The following is a 20,537-nucleotide window of genomic DNA, read 5'->3' as shown; positions in this document are numbered from 1 at the left end:
AGTTGCCTCCAGAACTTGACTTACTCTTAAAAATGCAATTTCTCACACAGTTCTCATCTGATCCATCAGGACAGTCTTTTTTACCATCACATAGCTGTGTTGGGCTGATGCAAATAAATGAATTTGGACATAGCACTGATGGACTTTTACAGGACGCCGCATTAAAGGGTTTCACAGATGAGGGCAATTGATTTACACTTGGATTTTCCACAGAAGACGGGGTTTCAGTAGCTACTGAAAGTTGAGGGGGGGAAAAATAAAAATAAAAATTGTGAAGTTACTGGTATTTATCAAGAAAATGTAAAATAAAGGCCAAAACTGATCGAATTTAATTTAAATTCTGCATGCTCACCACATTCATCTTCATCTGATCCATCTGGGCAGTCTTTTTCTCCATCACACACATGGCTAAAAAGAACACATCGACTCTGATCCCGACATAGACGGAAGCCCAAGCGGCACTTCAGGACCTTTCCCAGGGCGCTGGGAGGAGCTACAGTTGGACAATTTCCTTCATCTGAACTGTCGTAGCAGTGAGATCGACCATCACAAACCAGACTCTTGGAGACACAGCTTCGCCTGTCTTTGCAGAGAAAGTCCACTGTGGAAGGTATAGAAAAATAAGTACAACTTCATCTGCCCCATGTACATCGTAGAAAAAAAAAAAAAAGGACAAACTTGCATTCATTTGGGCATTGTTTTATGCAGTTCTCATCCGATCCATCAGGACAATCTTGTATTCCATCACATAGCTGTGTTGGGCTGAGGCAAAGCAATGAATTTGGACATAACACTGATGGACTTCTACAGGATGGCTTTGGGGAAGGCGTATTAAAGGGTTTCACAGATGAGGGCAATTTATTCAAGCTTGGATTTCCTGCCAAAGGTGGGGTTTCAGTTGCATCTGAGTGTTTTTTTTTGGGGGGGGGGGGGGGGGGGGGGGGGGGATAAAATTATACAAGTTTAGCCTTTATATATGCAAAGATGATAATCTCAATTTTACACTCATTTGTTAGGTATCACTTGTACTTCATATCAAGAAAGAGTAATACAAAAAGGTCAAGACAGATCAAATTTCATCAAAATTCTGCATGCTCACCACATTCATCTTCATCTGATCCATCTGGGCAGTCTTTTTCTCCATCACACACATGGCTAAAAAGAACACATTCACTCAGATCCCGACACAGACGGAAGCCCAAGCGGCACTTCAGGACCTTTCCCAGGGCGCTGGGAGGAGCTACGGTTGGACAATTTCCTTCATCTGAGCTGTCATGGCAGTGAGATCGGCCATCACAAACCAGAGTCTTGGAGACACAGCTTCGCCTGTCTTTGCAGAGAAAGTCCACTGTGGAAGGTATAGAAAAATTACAAAAATAATTTCATCTGCCCTATGTACATTGTCGAAAAAACAAACAAACAAACAAAAAAAAAAACGTACATTTATTTGGGCATCGTTTTATGCAGTTCTCATCCGATCCATCAGGACAATCTTGTATTCCATCACATAGCTGTGCTGGGCTGATGCAAAGCAATGAATTTGGACATAACACTGATGGACTTCTACAGGATGGCTTTGGGGAAGGCGCATTAAAGGGTTTCACAGATGAGGTCAATTTATTCAAGCTTGGATTTCCTGCCAAAGGTGGGGTTTCAGTTGCATCTGAGCGTTGAGGAAAAAATCAGTTTATACCAGTTTAGCATCACAATGATAAACATCTCAACTTTCTTTTGTTGTTGTTGGGTATTACTTGCAGTTCTTATCAAGGAAATAAGTACGAGGGCCAAAACTGTAAAGATTTTGACTGAAATTCTCCATACTGACCACATTCATCTTCGTCTGATCCATCTGCACAGTCTCTTTCTCCGTCACACACATGCCTGAAAAGAACACATTGACTCTGATCCCGACATAGACTGAAGCCCAAGCGGCACTTCAGGACCTTTCCCAAGGCGGGGGGAGGAGCTACGGTTGGACAGTCAACTTCATCTGAGCCGTCGTGGCAATGAGATCGGCCATCACAAACCAGGTTCTTGGATACACAGCTTCGCCTGTCTTTGCAGAGGAAGTCCACTGTGGGTGGAACAGTAAAAAAAAAAAATTAAAAAAAAGGATAATTTTAGCAGCCCTATGTACATTTTGTAGAAAAATCCAACTTACATTTATTTGGGCACTGTTTTATGCAATTTTCATCCAATCCATCAGGGCAATCTTTTGTTCCATCACATAGCTGTGTTGGAAGGATGCATGAAGAATCAGAACACAGAAATGACGGACTCTGGCAGGACGGCTTGCTTGGAGGTTGAGAATTAAAGGCAAAAGGCGATCGATTTAGGTGAAGATTTTCTGGAGAAGTGGTAGTCTCAGTGTCTGAAAATATATCAAGTACAATTTTACATTGAACTTCTCTATAAAGTAGGGGTGTCTCAAGATCTCGATCAAATCAAATCACATGGGAAATTAAAATGATCATTTTGCCGGGACTGCCAGGGATCTGGCATGAAAACTCACCACATCCTTCTTCATCGGAGCCATCCTTGCAGTCTGGATCTCCATCACACACGTGACTGAAGAGCACACATTCGCTGCCATCCTGACAGAGTCTGGAGCCCATGAGACATTTCAAGGGCTTTGCTTGGCCGGCAGGGGTTTCAACACTTGGACAGTCAACTTCATCAGAGCCATCGTGACAATGAGCACGGCCGTCACAAACGAGGGTCGTGGAGATGCAGCTCCTACGGTCCTTGCAGCGGAAATCATCTGAGGTAAAATCGGGGGGGGTTAAAGTAAATGGAAATTACAATTACATAACGTCCTGTGACTTACCTTTAGAGGGACATCTTTTCACACAGTTATCTTCATCAAAGCCATCAGGACAGTCTTTTCGGCCATCGCAAAACTGCTTTGGGGTGATGCAGAGGCCAACAGAAGGATGAGGACAGAGTACAGACGGGGTGATGCACGCAGGCAGAGATGGTGCAGGAGTTACAGGTGCAATGTTGTTTGATGCGTCAGCGGATTGTTTTGGTGAGGTCACATCCTTCTCTGTAGCATATATGAAGAAATAGGAATTAGCATTCAAATAAAGCACATTTTGTTTACGGTTACAGTTATACCATACAGCAGGGGTGCCCAAAGTGCGGCCCGGGCGTGCGATTTTATCGGCCCGCAGCACACTCTAAAAATGTAATTTAACAAGGAAACAAAAAAAACAGCATCAGCAAAAATGGGGGGGGGAATCAAGTCAAAATAAGAGAAGAGTTGTAATCTAGCAAAGAAAATTACTTCACAAGAATCAACTAATTGTATGAGAAAAAATGTCATTTTAGTAGCATGAAGTTGAAATATTAAACTTTAAGTTGTAATTTTTGGAAACTTAGGTTGGGGAAAATTTATAACATGGGAATAAAGTGAAAATATACAAGTTGAAATATTCGGAAAATTATACAATTTATTTATTTATTTATTTTTTAGAGTAAAGTCAAAAGAGAAAAAGTTTTGAGAGAAAAAAAGTTGCAATTTTACGAGAATAAATGTATAACATGGAGGAAAAATATAATTTCAGTAACAATGTTGAAATAAAGAAAATATACATTGTTTTAAAAGATATTATGGGAATAAAGTTATAATTATAAGGAAATTACGAGAGGAAAGCTGAAATGAAATAGTTGGAATATAAAACAGCAGAAATGGAAAAAACAGCTGTAATTTTACAGGAATTAAGTCAAAATATGAAAAGTCATAATCGAATTAAGAACAAAAGTCGCAATTTTACAAGAGAAACTCGTATTATGTCATTTTTAGTAGAATTTCACCTTTATTACAAAGGTGAAATGCATTTTTTTCTTGAGCTACATGTAGCTTATTAGCATATCTCTGAGTTGGTTTAGAAAATATCAAAGTGGCCCTTGCACCCTTTCATTTTTCACCATGTGGCCCTTGCTGGAAAAAGTCTGGACACCCCTGCCATACAGGTATAAATGGTTTAAATACTGAGAATGAGCTTGTGGGTACTCACCACATTCCTCTTCATCCGACCCATCCTGACAGTCTTTCTCCCCATCGCATACATGGCTGTATAGCACGCACTCTCCACCACTCTTGCACGGCATAAAGCCCTTACGACACTTGAGGACATTTATTCGTGTCACGGGCAAGGCAACATCAGGGCAGCCGACCTCATCCGAGCCATCGAAGCAATGAGAGCGTCCGTCGCACACCAGGGCCTTTGACACACACCTCCTCTGGTCTTGACACTTAAAATCATCTAAACAATCACAGTGCAAGCAATAAATAGAAATAGCTATTGAACACAACCGCATTTGTGTAAACAAAATTTGAGCTTAAGTTGATCATCATAGTTGACGTTACCTTTGGACGGGCACGTTTTAGCACAAAAATCCTCATCGTCTCCATCAGGACAGTCCTTCTTGCCATCACACAGCTGGCTTGGAGCGAGGCAGATAGATGTGTCCTTGCACAGCATAGCTGGCGTATTGCAGATCACAGTCATAGGCACTATGGAAATGAATGAACAGGAAATCTTTCACCTCATGCTCATTTGAAAGTTGCATTTGCCCTTTGAAGCTGTCAATAGATTTTATGATAACAGTAGTGCTTATTTTCAGGATATTGATAAAGTGAGGAATGAACCTGCATGTATGTCCCCGAGTGCAGCCATCACGCCGACCACTTGACCTTTCACAGTCACAGCTTGAACGGGGCGCCCATCACGGCGGTCCCACAGAGTCATGGCGTCTTTGAAGAGACATACCAGGTATGGCTCAAGGGCACCTACCACTGAGCCGGAAATATTCCATCTTTTTCCAGCTTGGTGTTTTTTCTCCTGCAGCAGACTCATTGTTGTCAGGCCTGGGACGTGTAAGGGAAGCAAAAATTAGCACAAAGGCTGTAAAACTGAATGATGTCCCAGTATGGTAGCTGGATCACAAATTACTCCAGGTAACTTGAAATTTAACATTTGTATCTTCCTTTAAGGCAAATTGCCAATATACTGGATATAGTTGGAGAAATATAGGTATTAAATCATTTTTTTTTTTTTTTTTAAATGCACTTCACTGCTGTTGCATCCATTTTCATTCTGTTGGTTGTGTCCCTTATTTACACAAGTAACAAACCTCCCACTTTTGAGTTCCACAACAGACTAGCAGCCCGGAGGTCAAAGGCAATGTTCCCTCTGACTCCTGCCAAACGCAGCAATTCTTTGGCATTGCTTCCAGTCATGCTCATGGTAAAGATCTGCTCGTCCTCCAACCAGATGATGCCGCCCCTCAGCCAGTCCAGGTAAAAGTTGCGGATCTCCTTTGTTGTGTGGTACAACTGCTTCGAGTAACGACTGTCCACATCCACTGAACCAATGCCCGTTTGGTCACATGACAGCCAATACACGCTGCCACTCTTCTGGTCAACTTTTATCTGGCAAACTGTAAAAAAAGCATTGATGAGGGAGAGAACATGATTTGTTAAAAAGGAAAACTGCACTTAATTTTTTTTTTTTTTTTAATGCCCATTATCCACAATCCTTATGTGAGGCATGAGCACATCTTCCCCTTTTCTGGCTGTTCTGCAGAGCGAAAAACCACGACCACAAGGCAGCAATCAATACCCGTAATGGGACTCAATTATTACTTCCGGTAATGCTTAAAATGACCAAAATACTGTATGTGCCTATTACTACATGGTCACAGCATGTATATAAAACATTGGAGGTGTTTTAATAGAGGGCTTTGTAGGCGGAATAGGTGAATCCCATTACCTGCATTGTTAGCTGCCTCATGCTAGCAGTTTTTTCTCCATTTAGAACGCAGAGAAATGAGAAAGACGTGTTCATGTCTCATAAGGATTGTGGAAGATGGTCAAAATTCCCCCCAAAAAGTGCAGTTTTCCTTTAACAAGAATATTTGGTTATTTTTCAAGAGTTGAATTTCACTCCAATTTAAAAATCTCCACTTTGGCTCAACACAGTAATTTAAGGCCTTTAAAAATATATAAAAAACATTACCTGACACAGGTGTTGGAATCCACTCAGTTTTGACTCGGGTTAAGCTGGTGCGTTGGATGTGACCAGTTTGGTTGGTCCAGTACAGCCAGTCTTGGTTCCAGTTAACGTCAAATGACAGGATGCCCTTGTCAGTGGCAAAGAGCTCTGTTTCGGTGGACTCGCTGCCTTTAAACTCCAACATGTTGATACTGCTGGAGGTCGCATAAAGGAACCTCGGATCTGAAGCACAAAAGATTTTTTTTAAAAGCACAATTGATTTGGTCTTCATTGTGTGAAGTGTTTTCTCTATATCGACAATTTCAAAGAGGCTTTACATTCACACGCTCCATCAAGCGTCAGCACTTTGGAGTTGGGACAAGCGCACGTGAAGCCAACAGGGTTGCCTTTAGTTAAAAGACAGATATGGCACGGTGTCTTGGTACATGCAGAAGTGCCTAAGCGTTGAGGAGACATTCATTTCAGAGACCATTTTCTTTTGTGTGTTTGATGTAATATTTATTATGTATTCAAGTTACCTCGAGGCTGCTGCAGCTCATGATAAACACTGAGCACTGGAACTGTTGATTTCCAAAGTAACTTCCTCTGGCTTGGCTGGTCCTGTGGCACCTGCCAGAGTCCTTTATCATCTACCCAATAGAAGGACCCTTCAAACACGGCCAGGTTCACAGCTGGTCTTCTGTTCAACAGTCCAGTAAAGGAGTAGCTGCCAGTCCCATCCACCTTCACCGTCTCAATTGACTGAGGAAAATAATATAGTGTAAATAACATTCACAGTCTCGCTATGACAGCCTAACATTTCTTGAACTGACCTTCTTGAAGTCGCTAATCCAGTAGAGCCTCCTGGCGGCCACATCTGCTGTGAGCCCATGGGCCAACTGAGCCGTTAGCACAGTCAGGGAGCTTCTGTCTGATCCATCCATCCAGGATTTTTCTATGGTCACCCTATCTCTAGGGCCTGTGTTGATCCAAAACATCAAGCTGCAATACAAAGACATTTCTAAAGACAAGACAAGACAACATTTTATTTTATTCATTATTTTGTAGATTACCTCTCCACTGGTATAAGAATCAATTCCGACGGGCTGATGTCTTTACTCAACAGAGTAGTGTAACTCTTTTCATCTTCTGCTTGCATGTAGATTGAGTCTGTCCTCTGATTGGTCCAGAACAGGTTTCCATTGAGCCAATCACAAGCGAGAGCCTTGATTCCAAGCTCCCCTGTTTGAGGATTCGGAGGACTGGTCAGGTTAAACGAAATAAAAGACCATAAAAAACATGCTGAAAAGATTGTCCGTTTTGTGTGAAGTAATGGGTGAAAGTTCAGATAAAAGCATACAAGTTAAGTAAATGAGGCAGTATTCCTGCAGTCCTGCAGATTCTTGCTTCACTAATTGAATAATTAGCTTCACATAAACATGACATACAAGCTCAAAGTGTAACAAACCAGTATAGATGGTCCAGCTGCGCTGCCCATCACTCTTATATATGCGGCCCGCACCATCGGCCCAGTAGTAGCGGCCCCTGGCGATGTCATATGTCAGGGCCACTGGGCTGAACTTCAGCGTCTGGACAGCATCAAACCGTTGAGACTTGACATTCAGCAGTCCTGCAGAAGTCCTCAATACTGTCAGCAGGCGAGTATCGTTACCTGAAGAAAGATTCCCAAAGTAGGCTCAAGTTGGTGTAAAAATCCCAAAAGAAATTAGATAAGGTTTTGTCTGCTTGATCACACTTTTCACATTGGCATTAAATATGTATCATTTTAATATAAATTGCACATTTTACACAGTTACATTCACCTATGGGGTGAAAAGTAAGAACGCAATGTTATCATTACCTGTGGCTACACAGGCAAAGCCATCATTGGGTTTGAAGCCGTCTCTGCAGTGGCAAAAAAAAGATCCAACTGTGTTGGTGCAATAATGCAGGCATGGACCGAAGGGAAGGGCACATTCATCCAAATCTATGGAGACAGTTGTGATGAAACATTAACAGGGCTATTGAGGCAGTACCGTACCATATCCAGCAGATGGTGCTGTGGTATTAAAAAAAAAACGCTAGCTACTGCTACCTTTTTTACCCTGTGTGTATAAAGGCAAAACGTTGAAGTTATACAAATATATACATATATATTTCAAGAAAAAAAAAACTGTGCTTTCTGATATAGATTAGAGTATTATTAGTTTGACAGTCTTTCCTATTTTTCCCCATTTTTGTTTGTCTTTTTTTTTTCCCAAATTCCCAACTTTCTTAATTTTTCTGTAATTTCAATGTTATTTTGCCATAATGTTTTCACTTTAGTCTCGTAATATAACTTTATCCACAACCTAATTTTACAACTTAAATAACTAATTTTAAAAAAGCCTTTTTTCTTTAATATTTCCACTTTGTTTGTAAAATTGTTATTTTTCTTCATATTATGACATTCTCGTAAAACTTTGATTGCAACTTTTTTTCTCTCAATATATTTTTTTTAGTTTTGGATTTAAAATTCTATTTTTAGAATGTACCACTGACAAAAACAGCCGCAGGCTGCAAATGGCCCCTGTGCAGCACTTTGGACCCCCTTGGTATAAAGATTAAAAGAATGTAGTGACTCAATTGCAACATGTGCATAAATACGTGCGTCACCTTTGCAGACCGCCCCATTGACAGAGAGGTTATATCCAGCAGGACATGTGCACAGAGCACCCCACGGTTCATCTACGCACAGGTGGCTGCAACCGCCATTGTTCACAGAGCAGGTCTTCCCTGCAAGGAGGATCAATCATCTACATTACTAAAAAGGTCACTCACTGTTCAGCATTGGGGTGTTTAAAGTGTTAGGACTCTCACATTTTCTGTCATTTTAACTCAGCTAAACAGTCTTTAATTTACCACAGGTTGTGGGCTCGTCGCTGCCATCCGAGCAGTGAAACTTCCCATCACACCTCTCTTCAGCAGAAAGACAGACCCCCTCAGGACACCGCATGCCTTCTTTGCTGCACAACTCTAATAAAGAAATCAATGTGTTAACAATTACACACCATTTGTCGTACTTTTTCTGTTTCAGGCGACTGAACCACTCGACCTACAGTATACCGGTCATATCTTGATGCATAATTTAGAAATCGAGATTTATATATCAAACACCTTTTTAAAATGCAAATCTGGACAAAAGATTTTTCTTGTTCTATGACATGAAACCTGTCTCACCACAGCCCTCTTCATCAGAGTTGTCCACGCAGTCATTCTGTCCATCGCAGCGCAGGTCTCCGGGAATACAAATCTTGTTCCGACATGTCCAGTCTGACTTCAAGCAGCCCTCTGAGAGTGTACAGTTCTCCTCATCAGAGCCGGTTGGACACTGCTTTTGTCCATCACAGCGCGCAGATGCATCAACACAGCCAACAGAGTCCATGCATGGAAACTGGCCAGGTGGACATTCAATAGAGCCTGGGGGTGCAAAAGGAACTTTAATAAGAGTACAGGCGCCTCAAACATTAACAACTTCACCAATCTGTTATCTGTGTGGTTGAAAGCATCACAGATAGTGTGAAAATGTGCATTTCTTTCATTCATGATGTGTCTGTCAGCAATCTTGCAAGGGTTTAGCATTTTTACTTAATTGGAGTTGTATTTAATTTCATCAGCAGTTAAAAGGGACTGGCTGCCTAGAGGACGTATGTGCTGCATGCTATATTACACACTTCCTGCGCAACACATGTACATGCATTAGTTGCCATTAGACAAAGTTTAGCTACTCAAGTTAGCTATCATGGAATGTATAGACAATCCTAATAGTTGTAAATTGCTGGTCGCCCCCTTAGGCTGCTTTTGCATGTGTGCACACGCTACAGACAATATCAGACAGCCACGAATGCCATTTATTTTATTTGGACCACTCAAAAACATACCATTTTTATGCAGTTTAACTCACAATTGTGAAAAGTACAGACTTTTTCTGTACAATCTGTTCTTTTAATCCTCTATTTGCAACATATGCTAGTCAGTGGTGGTGCTGTTATAGTTTTTGATGGAAAAAAAAATCATACATTTTCTAATTTAAATTCACCATTATTTCTTAATTTTAGTACTTAAAACAACTTTTCGAACTGTTCCACTGTATTGTAATTCGTTGTAGTTCATCTTACCTGGAGAAGACCAAACATACTGGACTACATTGTGAAACCGTACAACAGCAGATGACGTGACGTACAAACAACAAAAAATATCATTTTGTCAGCATTCCAATGCTGATGCACTTCCCTGAAACATAAAAAATGCTGCAAATGAGGCCACTTACGGATGTAAAAAAAAATTTGGCGTTCCACCCACCATACTGATTAGATCTAAAGAATGAATGATGGCCACCATAATGGACATCAAGTACAAAAAGATGTAGCGAGAGCTCTTAATTGAAAATGACCACAATAGGCAAAAAGAAAAGTTCACCTACCAATACAGTCCATCTCATCGGAGCCATCCAGGCAGTCTCCATCTCCATCGCATCTCCATTTGTTAGGGATGCAGCTTCCATCATCACACTGCCATTGGTCTTTACTACAGCCTATATCCTGCCCTGAAAAATAAAGTTGAGAGACTTGAAGGCAAATGACTTGAACATACAATTGTGAGAAAACCTGAATTAGGAGACCGAGATTTTATTTTTTTCCCTGACATAGCAAAACAATCATTGTGGCGGTCAGTTCAACAAAACGTCAAACTGACCCACTTGATGCATTTTCATGTTGAAAAAAGACACAGGACCTTAAAGTTGTACACACACAGTCTTCCAAAACTTAAAGTTTGTTAATTATCAAATTTTGCAGTAAGACGTAATAGTTTGGCTCCTCTCAATGACGCCATCTTGACACGTTTGTGATGAGACATAACCAGAACGCTCTTAAACCTCGTTTAAGGTCTCAAAAGCTGATGAAAACACGCGCGCGCACATAAAAATGAAGTTACCTGTGGATAACTTTAACCTTGACAGAAAAATCAAACAAATGAGCTGGCGTGAGTTCATGTCGACACGCTCGACTCATCTGGACAAACAAGCACCTGGAATGACACCCTTAATTAACTTGAAGGCGCACATGCGCACTGGAGCACACGCGGAACCAATGCGGAAGTACCTAGGTGAGAACAACAGCATAAACACGTCAACAATATCACTATTACTGTATTTATTACTGTAATTACAATATGTCAATAAGGATATAAACGACCAAACTTTGCTACCACATTTCCAAACAAGCCCAAAAATGTCTGTATTTATGATGAACCAAGTCATTCGTAACGTATTATTTAAAGTACGGTTTATTTTCTATTATCAAATGCATTGTATGTTTGATATATGTACTATAAAGAATTACAGTATAAGTCCAAGAAAAATGTAAAATCAATTGCTACTGGTCCTTTTGTTGTTCTTTTCATCCCTTTGAAGATGAAATGATACAAGTGCCCATAACAGCTCTTTTAATGCTGCTGTCAAGTATCAGTCGTAATAATAGATTATTTCAAGCATTTAAACAATACATGAAAAACACCAAGAGTGTTAGCACTATAAAGAACAATATAGAACACTTAAAAGATCAATTGAAAATCAATTGATATTGAAGCTTTTGTTGTTATTTGCATCCCTTGCAAGATCAAGTGCACTGTAATTTATTGAAGGTTCATAGTGATCATTTAAAGCACTTAAATGTTGTCAATTATTATGAGGTGGACTGGAAAACCTTCATTTTTCTCAATACAACTGACATATTTTGTAAACATACATATACATTAAATGTATGTGAATAAGTACTTAAATCAAATCAAATAAATATAGAATCAAAATCCTTTCACCGTGATGCATCGAAGTTGTACACCACTGCAAATTACATATAATAAAAATAAAATTCAGTTAATATTGTGCTTAATTTAATAATTAAAAGTGAACTTCTTCCTGTATGCAGTTTTTATATATTAGGTTATGCCAGTAAGCAATTTTACTACTGTTTTCTTTCATAAAATAAAGAGTTTAATAATGAGTTGAATTTTGGATCAATGATTATTCAAAATTCTATTCAAATAAATGATCAGGTGATTTTTTTTTAATCACAAGTACAAATAAATTATAAACAAATGTTTCACTGGTTTATTTTATTCTTCATCACTAATTTTTTTAATCCACTGGATGGTTATTCAAACTGAAATAAAAGGGTAATTAAAAATATATATATTTTTAAATATTTTGCTAGATAATAATAAAAAGGAACAATAATGAATGCGAGTCCATTTTGGCCCGAACTTGCCTGCACAGCATGTTGAGTCGACAGAAAGTAAATTGTGATTAATTTGTCATTAATCACACGGCATGTCTCTTAATCTCCTTAACTAAAATTATTGTCAGGGCTTCTTATCAGAGCGTGTCAACAGCAACATCAGTGCTTTGGTCTTTTCCACTTTTCACACCTGGGCCACTACAAAGGACCAAGTGGTTTCGATATAGTATAACTATCACTAAAAAGGCTCGAGCGCTGCCGTGGATCACACACACCTGGACACATGCCTTCAAAGACCTTCACCTATCAGGCATGCGCTCATAAAACACAGTCTCAGCATCTCTACCGGGTCATTTGGAAGCTACCTGCCACAGTGACAACATACAAAGAATTCTGATGGGACGATCTGTGGAAATCTCCTGCGTGCTCCTCCTCGTGCTGGACATGTGTGTCGCCGTGGTGCACCCGGACAAGCTGCTGCGTGGCTCGGCGACCGGCACCGGACGCATCCTGCAGACGCACAATACCGGAGGACTTCCCCTCCTCATGATGCAGCTCTACAGGACCATGCTCACCCAGGACCGTGCCAGAACCGAGAGCTGGATCGTGGACAACGCCGGACTGCATAACTCGGACTCTGTGACGAGCCTTGTCGCTAAAAGTGAGTAGTCCCTTCTTAAAATGATGACATTTTTAACGCAATTTTCCATCTAACAGCATTTTAATTTCTAAATATTTGGACCAATTTCCGAAAAATTCAATATAAGATCAATATGTCACTAATAACAATACTGCTACATGTCTTTCTTCCAGGCTGCCAGCAGAGAGGCAACAGGTGGTCCATCACCTTTGACATGTCCTCCATGTATTCCAGCGACAACATTCAACAGGCTGAGCTCAGGATCCGTCTCCCTGCCTTCAGCGAATCCTCCAGAGCCCGGGTGGACATCTACCACTCCAAAGTGGACCCGTGCCCCAACGAAAATTGCTCAGAAAAAAGGGTGTTCCTGGGCCGCCTGAGGTCACATCCCGGCTCCAAGGCGCCTTCCTCCTGGAAGGTGTTCACCATGACGGAGATGCTCAGCCGCTGGCAGAAACATGAGGAGCAGGAGCAGGAACCGCTCACACACCTGCCCGAGGTTGAAGAGGAGATGGAGGAAGAACTGGAAGGAGTCCAACACCCTACAACGGACCGGGTCATGATGGTGGTCTTTGCCAGGCAGAACCCTGATGCTCAGATGATGCCCACTCTCATCCACACAGCTGAACAGTCCAAGTACGTGAGCTTGGAAAGGGACGCTGGCTCCAAGATGAGGCGGCGCCGGACCAAAAGGCATCCACAGCATCAGCAGCACCAGCCTAGAGGAACGATGCCAGTGGCGACCCCTGCTGCCACTGAGAACAAGGAGAGCCCTCTGTGCAGAAAGGTGGACATGTGGGTGGACTTTGAGAAGCTGGGTTGGAGCCAGTGGATCGTCTATCCCAAACGCTACAACGCCTTTCGCTGCGAGGGGGCCTGTCCCACACCTGTAGATGAGAGCTTCTCACCGACCAACCACGCTTATATGCAGGTAAGGCACACTTACCTGTTCTTTCTAGAGCAGGGGTATCCAAAGTGTGGCCATTGGCGGCCCGTGGTGCATTCTAAAAATAGATTTAGCAACAAAACCAAAAAACAACAGCAAAAATGGAAAAATCATCATGTACTGTAATTTCAAATTAAAAAGTCAAAATATTAAGAGAAAAAAATAGTAATGTAATGAGAAAGTCATCATTTCACAAGACTAATGTAATACTATGAGGAAAAATTACGTCATTTTAGTAGCATAAAGTCAAAATATTAAAGAAAAAACACCCTATTTTTTAACGCCATAATATTATCAGAAACAAACAAAGCAACAAATAAAGAAAATTTACAAGAAGAAAGTTGAAGTAGCTGGAAAATGTAAAATCAAAAAACAGCAGAAATGAAAAGAACTGCTGTAATTTCATGAGACTGTAGTCAAAATATTAGAAAAAAAGTCACTATGTTATGAGAATAAACTCAGAATATTAGGAGGAACATTGTAAAAATCATTTTAGTATCATAGAGTTGAAATATTAAAGAAAAAAATACATTGTTTATTATGAGAAACAAACAAAACAAAATAAAGATATCATTTTTGGAAAATTAAGTTGAGAAAAAAAGAGAAATAAAGTCAAAATATTATGGGAATAAAGTCATATTTTTAAAAAATTGACAGTTGTATTCTAACGAGCAAAAAAGTCGCTACTTTATGAGAATAAACTTGTAATATTACGAGGAAAATTGTAAAAAATAATTTTAGTAGCACAGGGTTTAAATATTAAAGAAAAAATACATGGTTTATTATTACGAGCAAACAAAACAAAATAAAGATGTAATTTTTGGAAAAAAAGTTATAATATTATAGAAATCAAATCCAAATATTATGGGAATAAAGTCATAATATTATGAAAAAAAAGTTTGACAAAGATTTTTTTAAGAAGAAAGTTGAAATAAGTGGAACATTTGAAAAAAAAAAAAAACAGTAAAAATGGGGAAAAAAGAGAAAAGACCAAAATTCAAACTAATAATACACTTTTTCACGGATATCAAGAAGCTGAGATGCCGTTTTTTCTTGAAATATATCCAGTAACTTCTTAGCATATTTTACAAAATATCCAAGTGGCCTTTGCATCCTTTCATTTTTCAGTACGTGGCCCTCGCTGGAAGAAGTTTGGACACCCCTCTTGTAAACATCACACAAGGTTGTTCTAACGAATGCTTCTCTTCTCTTCACCTCCACAGAGCCTGCTGAAGCTCCACCACGCGCACAAGGTGCCATGCTTGTCCTGCGTGCCCACACGCCTGGCGCCGCTCTCCATGCTCTACTACGAGAACGGCAAAATGGTCATGAGGAACCACCAGGACATGGTGGTGGAGGAGTGTGGCTGCCACTGAGAACACGGACTGTAGAGACAGAGCAGCAACAAACATCTAGCAGGGACTCTCCGAATGATGTTGGTACTTTTTATGAATACAAATGAGGTAACGAAAAGTATAGCAGGTCGCTGACTGAAGCACTAAGATACACAAAGTACAGCTTATAATGCATGAAATGTACACTTGCAAGCGCTTTGACTTTTTTAGGATGTCTGGGTCACATTGACCTATTTGTGTGTTTACACTGTACAGTAAATCAATAAATTATTTCTTATTTTCAACTAAGTGTCTATGAGTGATGATTTATGACATACAAGTCACTTACAGTCATTTATTTTGAAGTCAAAGCTGAATGGCCGACAGTTTGCTCGAGGCCAATCAGAAAGCCGGAAGAAAGGGACTGATTGAATCTCTGCTGATGATTTTGTTAATTTTACACTCAGGAATCCTGAAGAAAATACCTGCCATTTGTGTTCTAAACAAATAAAACCAAAGCCATGAGCGGCTTAGCAAGGTACAAAATATGATATCATCCTTTACCATGCAGAAACCCCAAACATTTGGTTGTTTACGAAGTGAACATTCGGTAACAGCACCTAACATAGCACAACAAAGTCATGTTCTCCTTGGACATCATACTGTAAATGCTGTTAAATCACGGTCAACAGCTTCTTCATCTAACGCGTCACAGTTTCTAAGGCAAGTAATATTTGAGGCACATTCATCAATTCAATAAAAATATAATTTCCCTTTAAGGAACCCGATTAGACAGCCCACAGTTTTTCATTCAACTCATCTAAAAAAAAAAAAAATCACCTATACTTGCAACAAACATGCATAAGAAATAGTTTCAATCCTCTTCAAATGTCCATCTCAAACTGGGCGTCATCTCCTAAAGGAAGAACAGAATGGATTTAGGGAGAAAACATCATCATAAGCTATGTTCACTTGCAAACAATACTTTTTTTCTATATATATTTCATGTACATGTTACATATATTTTTATGGGCTTTTTTTCATTTGTGTTCATTATTATTTTGTGTATCGTATTCTTATTGCTTTCTTGCAATTCATTTACAAGGAATTGCGTATTGTCTTAATATTACATTGCTTTTTTTTTTTACATCTACAAAAAATATGCAAACAACTAGGCCTGTCACGATAATTCATTAATTTAACAATAAAAAAAAAGGTAGATAGTTATGACGCCCTCAATGTGCGTGTATGCGTGTGTTTCATCTGCTCGTCTCTGTGCCACACAGGCTGGATGACAAGAGGGTTCACTCTGCATCTGTCTGTGTGCATCGGTTCTATAGTGGAATGAACGGAGAGAGTGAGCCCTCATCTCCTCTCATTCGCCCTCTTTGTGGAGGCGGGGCTACCAGTGAGTGGACAGAGTGCGAGCACCAAATTAGTCTCGTGCGAAAGCATATGCGAACATGAATGAAGGCACCGCGGCGATGGTTTCTAAGGCGAACGCAACAGCGCCAGCGTGAGAATGTTTGAATATTAGGTTTTTAAACAGAATGAAGACCAACCGACCGTTTTCCCAACTGGGGGAAAAAAAACCTACCGATGGAGGTGCCTTGGGCAGCAGAGCCCGCGTCCCGACAGTCAGCGCTTACTTAAAACTTGCTGCTCCTCACCGTCTTCACCATCAGGAGTCTTCAGTAAAGGTAAAAGTAATATTAAATGTTCATTTGTCAATTGCATTCATTTAAAATTATGTTTGATTTTTTCTGCGAGTAAAACGATAACTATTCCCTATAAAGTGTATTTTTTGTTCATATTTTCGGGTGTCTGGAACAGATTAATTGGCTTTGCATTATTTTCTATGGGAAAAATTGCTTAGTTTTTCATATGTTTTGGTTTTCGTCTGGCCTTTTGGAAGAAATAAATGACAAAAACCGAGGTAGCGCTGTACAGGGAATGTCTACCTGCACTCTCTGCATGCAAGACGTGTTGCTCAGCTTCACTACTGTCAGTCGCTCCCGGCTGGTTCGTCTCGGTGGAGGACTCCCGTTTGAGAGGCCTGGTGACTCCTGGGATGTCAGGAAGTTTCGGAGGAGTGCGTGTCAGAGGAGAGTTCCGACGCTGCAGTAGGAATTTCCTGTCGTAGATGATTCGAGTTCCTGCAGACCCAACACAGAACTTAAAAAACATTTTATTTGTCAATGCGGACAGTGATGTTTCAGGTTTTAGTTTAATTCCCCTAATTACCTCCGCCAAGAGCAGAGCAAAGCGCAAGCGCAGCATAGAGGTTACGTTTTTGCCGGCGTTTATCTGTTTGTTTGTGTTCAAAATAACTTGAAAAGTTCTGAATGGATTTGGATGAAATTTTCAGGAATTGTCGGAAATGGGATATGGAAGAATTGATTAAATTTGGGGGGTGGTCCGAATCACCATCTGCATCCAGGAATTATTTAAAGGATTGTTTAACATTGCGAGATAGGACCATTTTCGGCATTTGTGCATATAACGCCACAAAAAAAAAAAAAAAAAAAGAAATGCTCAGAGCTCTTGTTTGGGACATTTAGCCTTCCCGGTATATTGCGCTATAATGCTAGGTGTTAGCATACTAGCATTTTTTGCTATTTTCATGGGTAGACACATATATAAACACTTACCACTATCATGCTAGGTGTTAGCATGCTAATGTTAACGTATTAATATTAGCATTTTTAGTCATTTTCATAGGTAAACACCTATGCACTATCATGCTAGGTGTTAGCATGCTAACGTTAACATGTTAGCATTGCTAACATGAGCATACTAGCATTTTTGCGATTTTCATGAATATAAACTTAACAGACACCGCTACCATGCTTGGTGTTAGCATGCTAACGTTATCATGTAACATGCTAACATAATTATACAAGCTTTAATTTTTTTTTACTTTTAATTTTTTGCATTTTGAGAGGCACTTATATAAACAGTTAGCGCTAGCATGCTGAGTGCTTTTCTAGTTAATTAGTGGGGGAAATTACAGTATATAAGAAGAAGTATATAAGAAGTATGTACTTTTTATACCACATATAATATAAGAAGTATATAAGAAGAAAAGGATGATGCTGGAAACTTTTTCCACATTTTGTTATGCAACAGCCTTATTCCAAAATGTAATTATGCTTTTTCCCCTCAAAGTTCTCCACACAACACCCCTTAATGACAAGATGAAAAAAAAGTTTTTTTGTGAAATGTCAGCAAATTTATTAAAAAATAAACAACTAAGAAATCACACATCCATAAGTATTCACAGCCTTTGCTCAACACTTGTGCAATTACGGCCTCTTGTCTTTTTGAATACGATGCCACAAGCTTGGTACACCAATCTTTGGGCACTTTCGCTGCACCTCTCAAACTCCAACAGGTCCTATGAGATTCAAAGAAAATTTAGAGCCCCAAGGCAAAGGCGGTGAATACTTATGTACAGTTATGTACAGTACACATTTTTATTTTTAATACATTTGCAAACTTTTCCCAAAAACATTTTTTCATGTTGTCAGTATGGGTTGCTGTGTGTTGAATTTTTAGAATAAAAATGAATATATTCCATTTTGGAATAAGGCTGTAACACACCAAAAGGGCAGAAAAAGTGTAGCACTGTGAATACTTTCCGGATGCGCTGTAATTGTCGCCGTCAACAGTTTGACTTGGGAAGTCACAAATCAATGGGAATGTCATCCTGTTTCCTGAAAAACTTGAAAACATGACTGATTTTAAGAAGGTGATTCTTCTTGACTCAGCACTTTCGATCTCCTGTGGTTTTTATATGCGAGACCCGTCTTTACATCGAGCATACATTCCCCCGCAGGCCCACACCGAGTGACCTATTTTCTGGCACTGTGGCACACATCGAGCGGACCAGCTGTGAGTTTTATCAGCGTGAATCAGTCCCACCTGGTGCATTTACAGAACACGCTATCAGTCCACCACCGGCATGTGAACACAGCTGCAGAGGGAAAACGTTCCCATCCCTCCATCCATTTTCCGCTTGTTGTAGTGCAAGTCGTCATAATGTTGCTCCACACTTTCCCAAAGATAGTAATGAATAACAAAACAGTCGATCATTAACATGAGGACCAAAACAGGCCTGTGGATCGGCGACCCTAACCTGTAGTGCAAGGGTCTCAAACTCACGGCGACCAGATTTTGTGGCACGGACGACAATCACGGTGCAGATACAAAAATGACAGCTCAACATGTAACCAGTAAATAAACAAACGTGGGGAAACTACTACTACTACTATGTGGAATAATAAACAATGATGTTAACTCTAAGTTTAGCAACTTTCTCGAGTGCCACAAGACATGCTGGGAAGCCGAAAGCACTTTTCTATTTTTATTTAGGTTTTATCATCTCTGCGGAATACTTGATGCAACCCAGCCTCACCGGGACTCACCCAGGAGAATTAAGATTGAGACTCCTGCTGCAGTGCCTACTGAGGGCCGCACATTGAAAAGTCAAAGGACAGTCCCAGTCTTGGTCCCTCTGTTGTAGCTGTAACCGTACTAGCAGAGACTCGTTTGTTTTAACAGGACTAAAAATGACAAGTGTGAAATCACCGTTAAAAACAAAGCATTATGGTATTAGTTAGCATCAACATTTCAGCCTTTTCTCTTTACATTGTGCCTTTTTGCTCTACTTTTCGATTTATTTCTACAATGAGCAGCGTGCCGCAAATGGCCCCTGTGCCGTATTTTGAACACCGCTAGTATTGCGTGTTCAAGGCAACTGCTCACTCTTAAGGGCACTTTTTAGTAACGTAAGACGACAAGATGAGGTGTAATTGGGTCTATTTGCACTTTTTTTCAGTGTTCAAATGCAATAATGATTAGTTTGTGATGTTTTCTTGTCAATGTCAGATCAACTCGTGGTCGTGTTACCTCCAGGCGTAGTGCTGAACACGGTTCCCCCGGGAGTGGTGGAGTATTCCTGGGGCATGTGAGCAGCCTCGAGGATGGCAACCCGCCTGACGGCCGGTATGTCCCGGCTCCCACTCGTCTGACCTGTCGCTGACATGTCGTCACTGGAGGTTGTCTGAACTTCTCGGAATTCTCATAAAATAAAATAAAAACACACGAGGCCTCTCCAAACTTTCTTCTCCAACTGATATACCTCGTGGCCCCACGTGCAACCAACACTCCCAAAACAACCCACAAGCTCCTCCTACACGGAGGCTGTGATTGGCTGAAAGTAGGGGGCGTCACAAATAGCGGAAGTTGTAGTTTTTTTCCCCCATCTGGCGCGGAAGTCACAACACAACACCGTTTTCAGCTACCATGTAAGGGCTGAAATTTTAAAAATAAACCGTAAAA

General features: G+C 40.3%; 3 protein-coding genes across 9 annotated transcripts in view; 1 reads left to right on the top strand and 2 right to left on the bottom strand.

The window, feature by feature from the left end:
• LOC129170382 (low-density lipoprotein receptor-related protein 2-like) overlaps positions 1 to 11,073 on the bottom strand; it is a 31,449-nt gene extending 20,376 nt beyond the window's left edge. For 6 of the 7 annotated variants that reach the window (XR_008566587.1, XR_008566589.1, XM_054757859.1 and 3 more), the window contains exons 1-25: positions 10,974 to 11,073; positions 10,462 to 10,584; positions 9,219 to 9,458; positions 8,901 to 9,014; positions 8,655 to 8,774; positions 7,861 to 7,986; positions 7,468 to 7,671; positions 7,073 to 7,241; positions 6,833 to 7,001; positions 6,539 to 6,761; positions 6,338 to 6,457; positions 6,024 to 6,242; positions 5,140 to 5,445; positions 4,655 to 4,873; positions 4,373 to 4,519; positions 4,020 to 4,268; positions 2,828 to 3,046; positions 2,513 to 2,761; positions 2,162 to 2,371; positions 1,826 to 2,074; positions 1,442 to 1,663; positions 1,100 to 1,348; positions 683 to 904; positions 353 to 601; positions 25 to 234 (exon numbers count right to left, since the gene is read on the bottom strand). Coding sequence is in view for 4 of the 7 variants with exons in the window: in XM_054757859.1 (XP_054613834.1) it covers positions 25 to 234; positions 353 to 601; positions 683 to 904; positions 1,100 to 1,348; positions 1,442 to 1,663; positions 1,826 to 2,074; positions 2,162 to 2,371; positions 2,513 to 2,761; positions 2,828 to 3,046; positions 4,020 to 4,268; positions 4,373 to 4,519; positions 4,655 to 4,873; positions 5,140 to 5,445; positions 6,024 to 6,242; positions 6,338 to 6,457; positions 6,539 to 6,761; positions 6,833 to 7,001; positions 7,073 to 7,241; positions 7,468 to 7,671; positions 7,861 to 7,986; positions 8,655 to 8,774; positions 8,901 to 9,014; positions 9,219 to 9,458; positions 10,462 to 10,584; positions 10,974 to 11,031 (4,885 nt within the window). In the remaining 3 variants the exon portion in view is untranslated. The remainder of the gene's footprint in view (positions 1 to 24; positions 235 to 352; positions 602 to 682; positions 905 to 1,099; positions 1,349 to 1,441; positions 1,664 to 1,825; positions 2,075 to 2,161; positions 2,372 to 2,512; positions 2,762 to 2,827; positions 3,047 to 4,019; positions 4,269 to 4,372; positions 4,520 to 4,654; positions 4,874 to 5,139; positions 5,446 to 6,023; positions 6,243 to 6,337; positions 6,458 to 6,538; positions 6,762 to 6,832; positions 7,002 to 7,072; positions 7,242 to 7,467; positions 7,672 to 7,860; positions 7,987 to 8,654; positions 8,775 to 8,900; positions 9,015 to 9,218; positions 9,459 to 10,461; positions 10,585 to 10,973) is intronic. The other variant, XR_008566588.1, reaches the window with a different exon arrangement.
• A 1,729-nt stretch (positions 11,074 to 12,802) lies between these two features.
• LOC129170305 (nodal homolog 2-A-like) lies at positions 12,803 to 15,357 on the top strand. The gene is made up of 3 exons (XM_054757711.1): positions 12,803 to 12,935; positions 13,088 to 13,845; positions 15,084 to 15,357. The coding sequence occupies exons 1-3, from the start codon at positions 12,821 to 12,823 to the stop codon at positions 15,234 to 15,236; spliced, it is 1,026 nt and encodes a 341-aa protein (XP_054613686.1). The 5' UTR covers positions 12,803 to 12,820; the 3' UTR covers positions 15,237 to 15,357.
• Positions 15,358 to 15,942: 585 nt separating this feature from the next.
• LOC129170303 (eukaryotic translation initiation factor 4E-binding protein 2-like) lies at positions 15,943 to 20,396 on the bottom strand. Its single transcript, XM_054757710.1, has 3 exons — positions 20,106 to 20,396; positions 17,156 to 17,350; positions 15,943 to 16,110 (listed from the first exon to the last, which is right to left on the bottom strand). The coding sequence occupies exons 1-3, from the start codon at positions 20,239 to 20,241 to the stop codon at positions 16,079 to 16,081; spliced, it is 363 nt and encodes a 120-aa protein (XP_054613685.1). The 5' UTR covers positions 20,242 to 20,396; the 3' UTR covers positions 15,943 to 16,078.
• Positions 20,397 to 20,537: the final 141 nt, after the last annotated feature.

This window comes from Dunckerocampus dactyliophorus, chromosome 17 (genome assembly GCF_027744805.1).
Source record: "Dunckerocampus dactyliophorus isolate RoL2022-P2 chromosome 17, RoL_Ddac_1.1, whole genome shotgun sequence".
NCBI lineage: Eukaryota > Metazoa > Chordata > Actinopteri > Syngnathiformes > Syngnathidae > Dunckerocampus > Dunckerocampus dactyliophorus.
The sequence above is the reverse complement of the archived record's forward strand: the minus strand, read 5'-3'. Positions and strand labels throughout refer to the sequence as shown.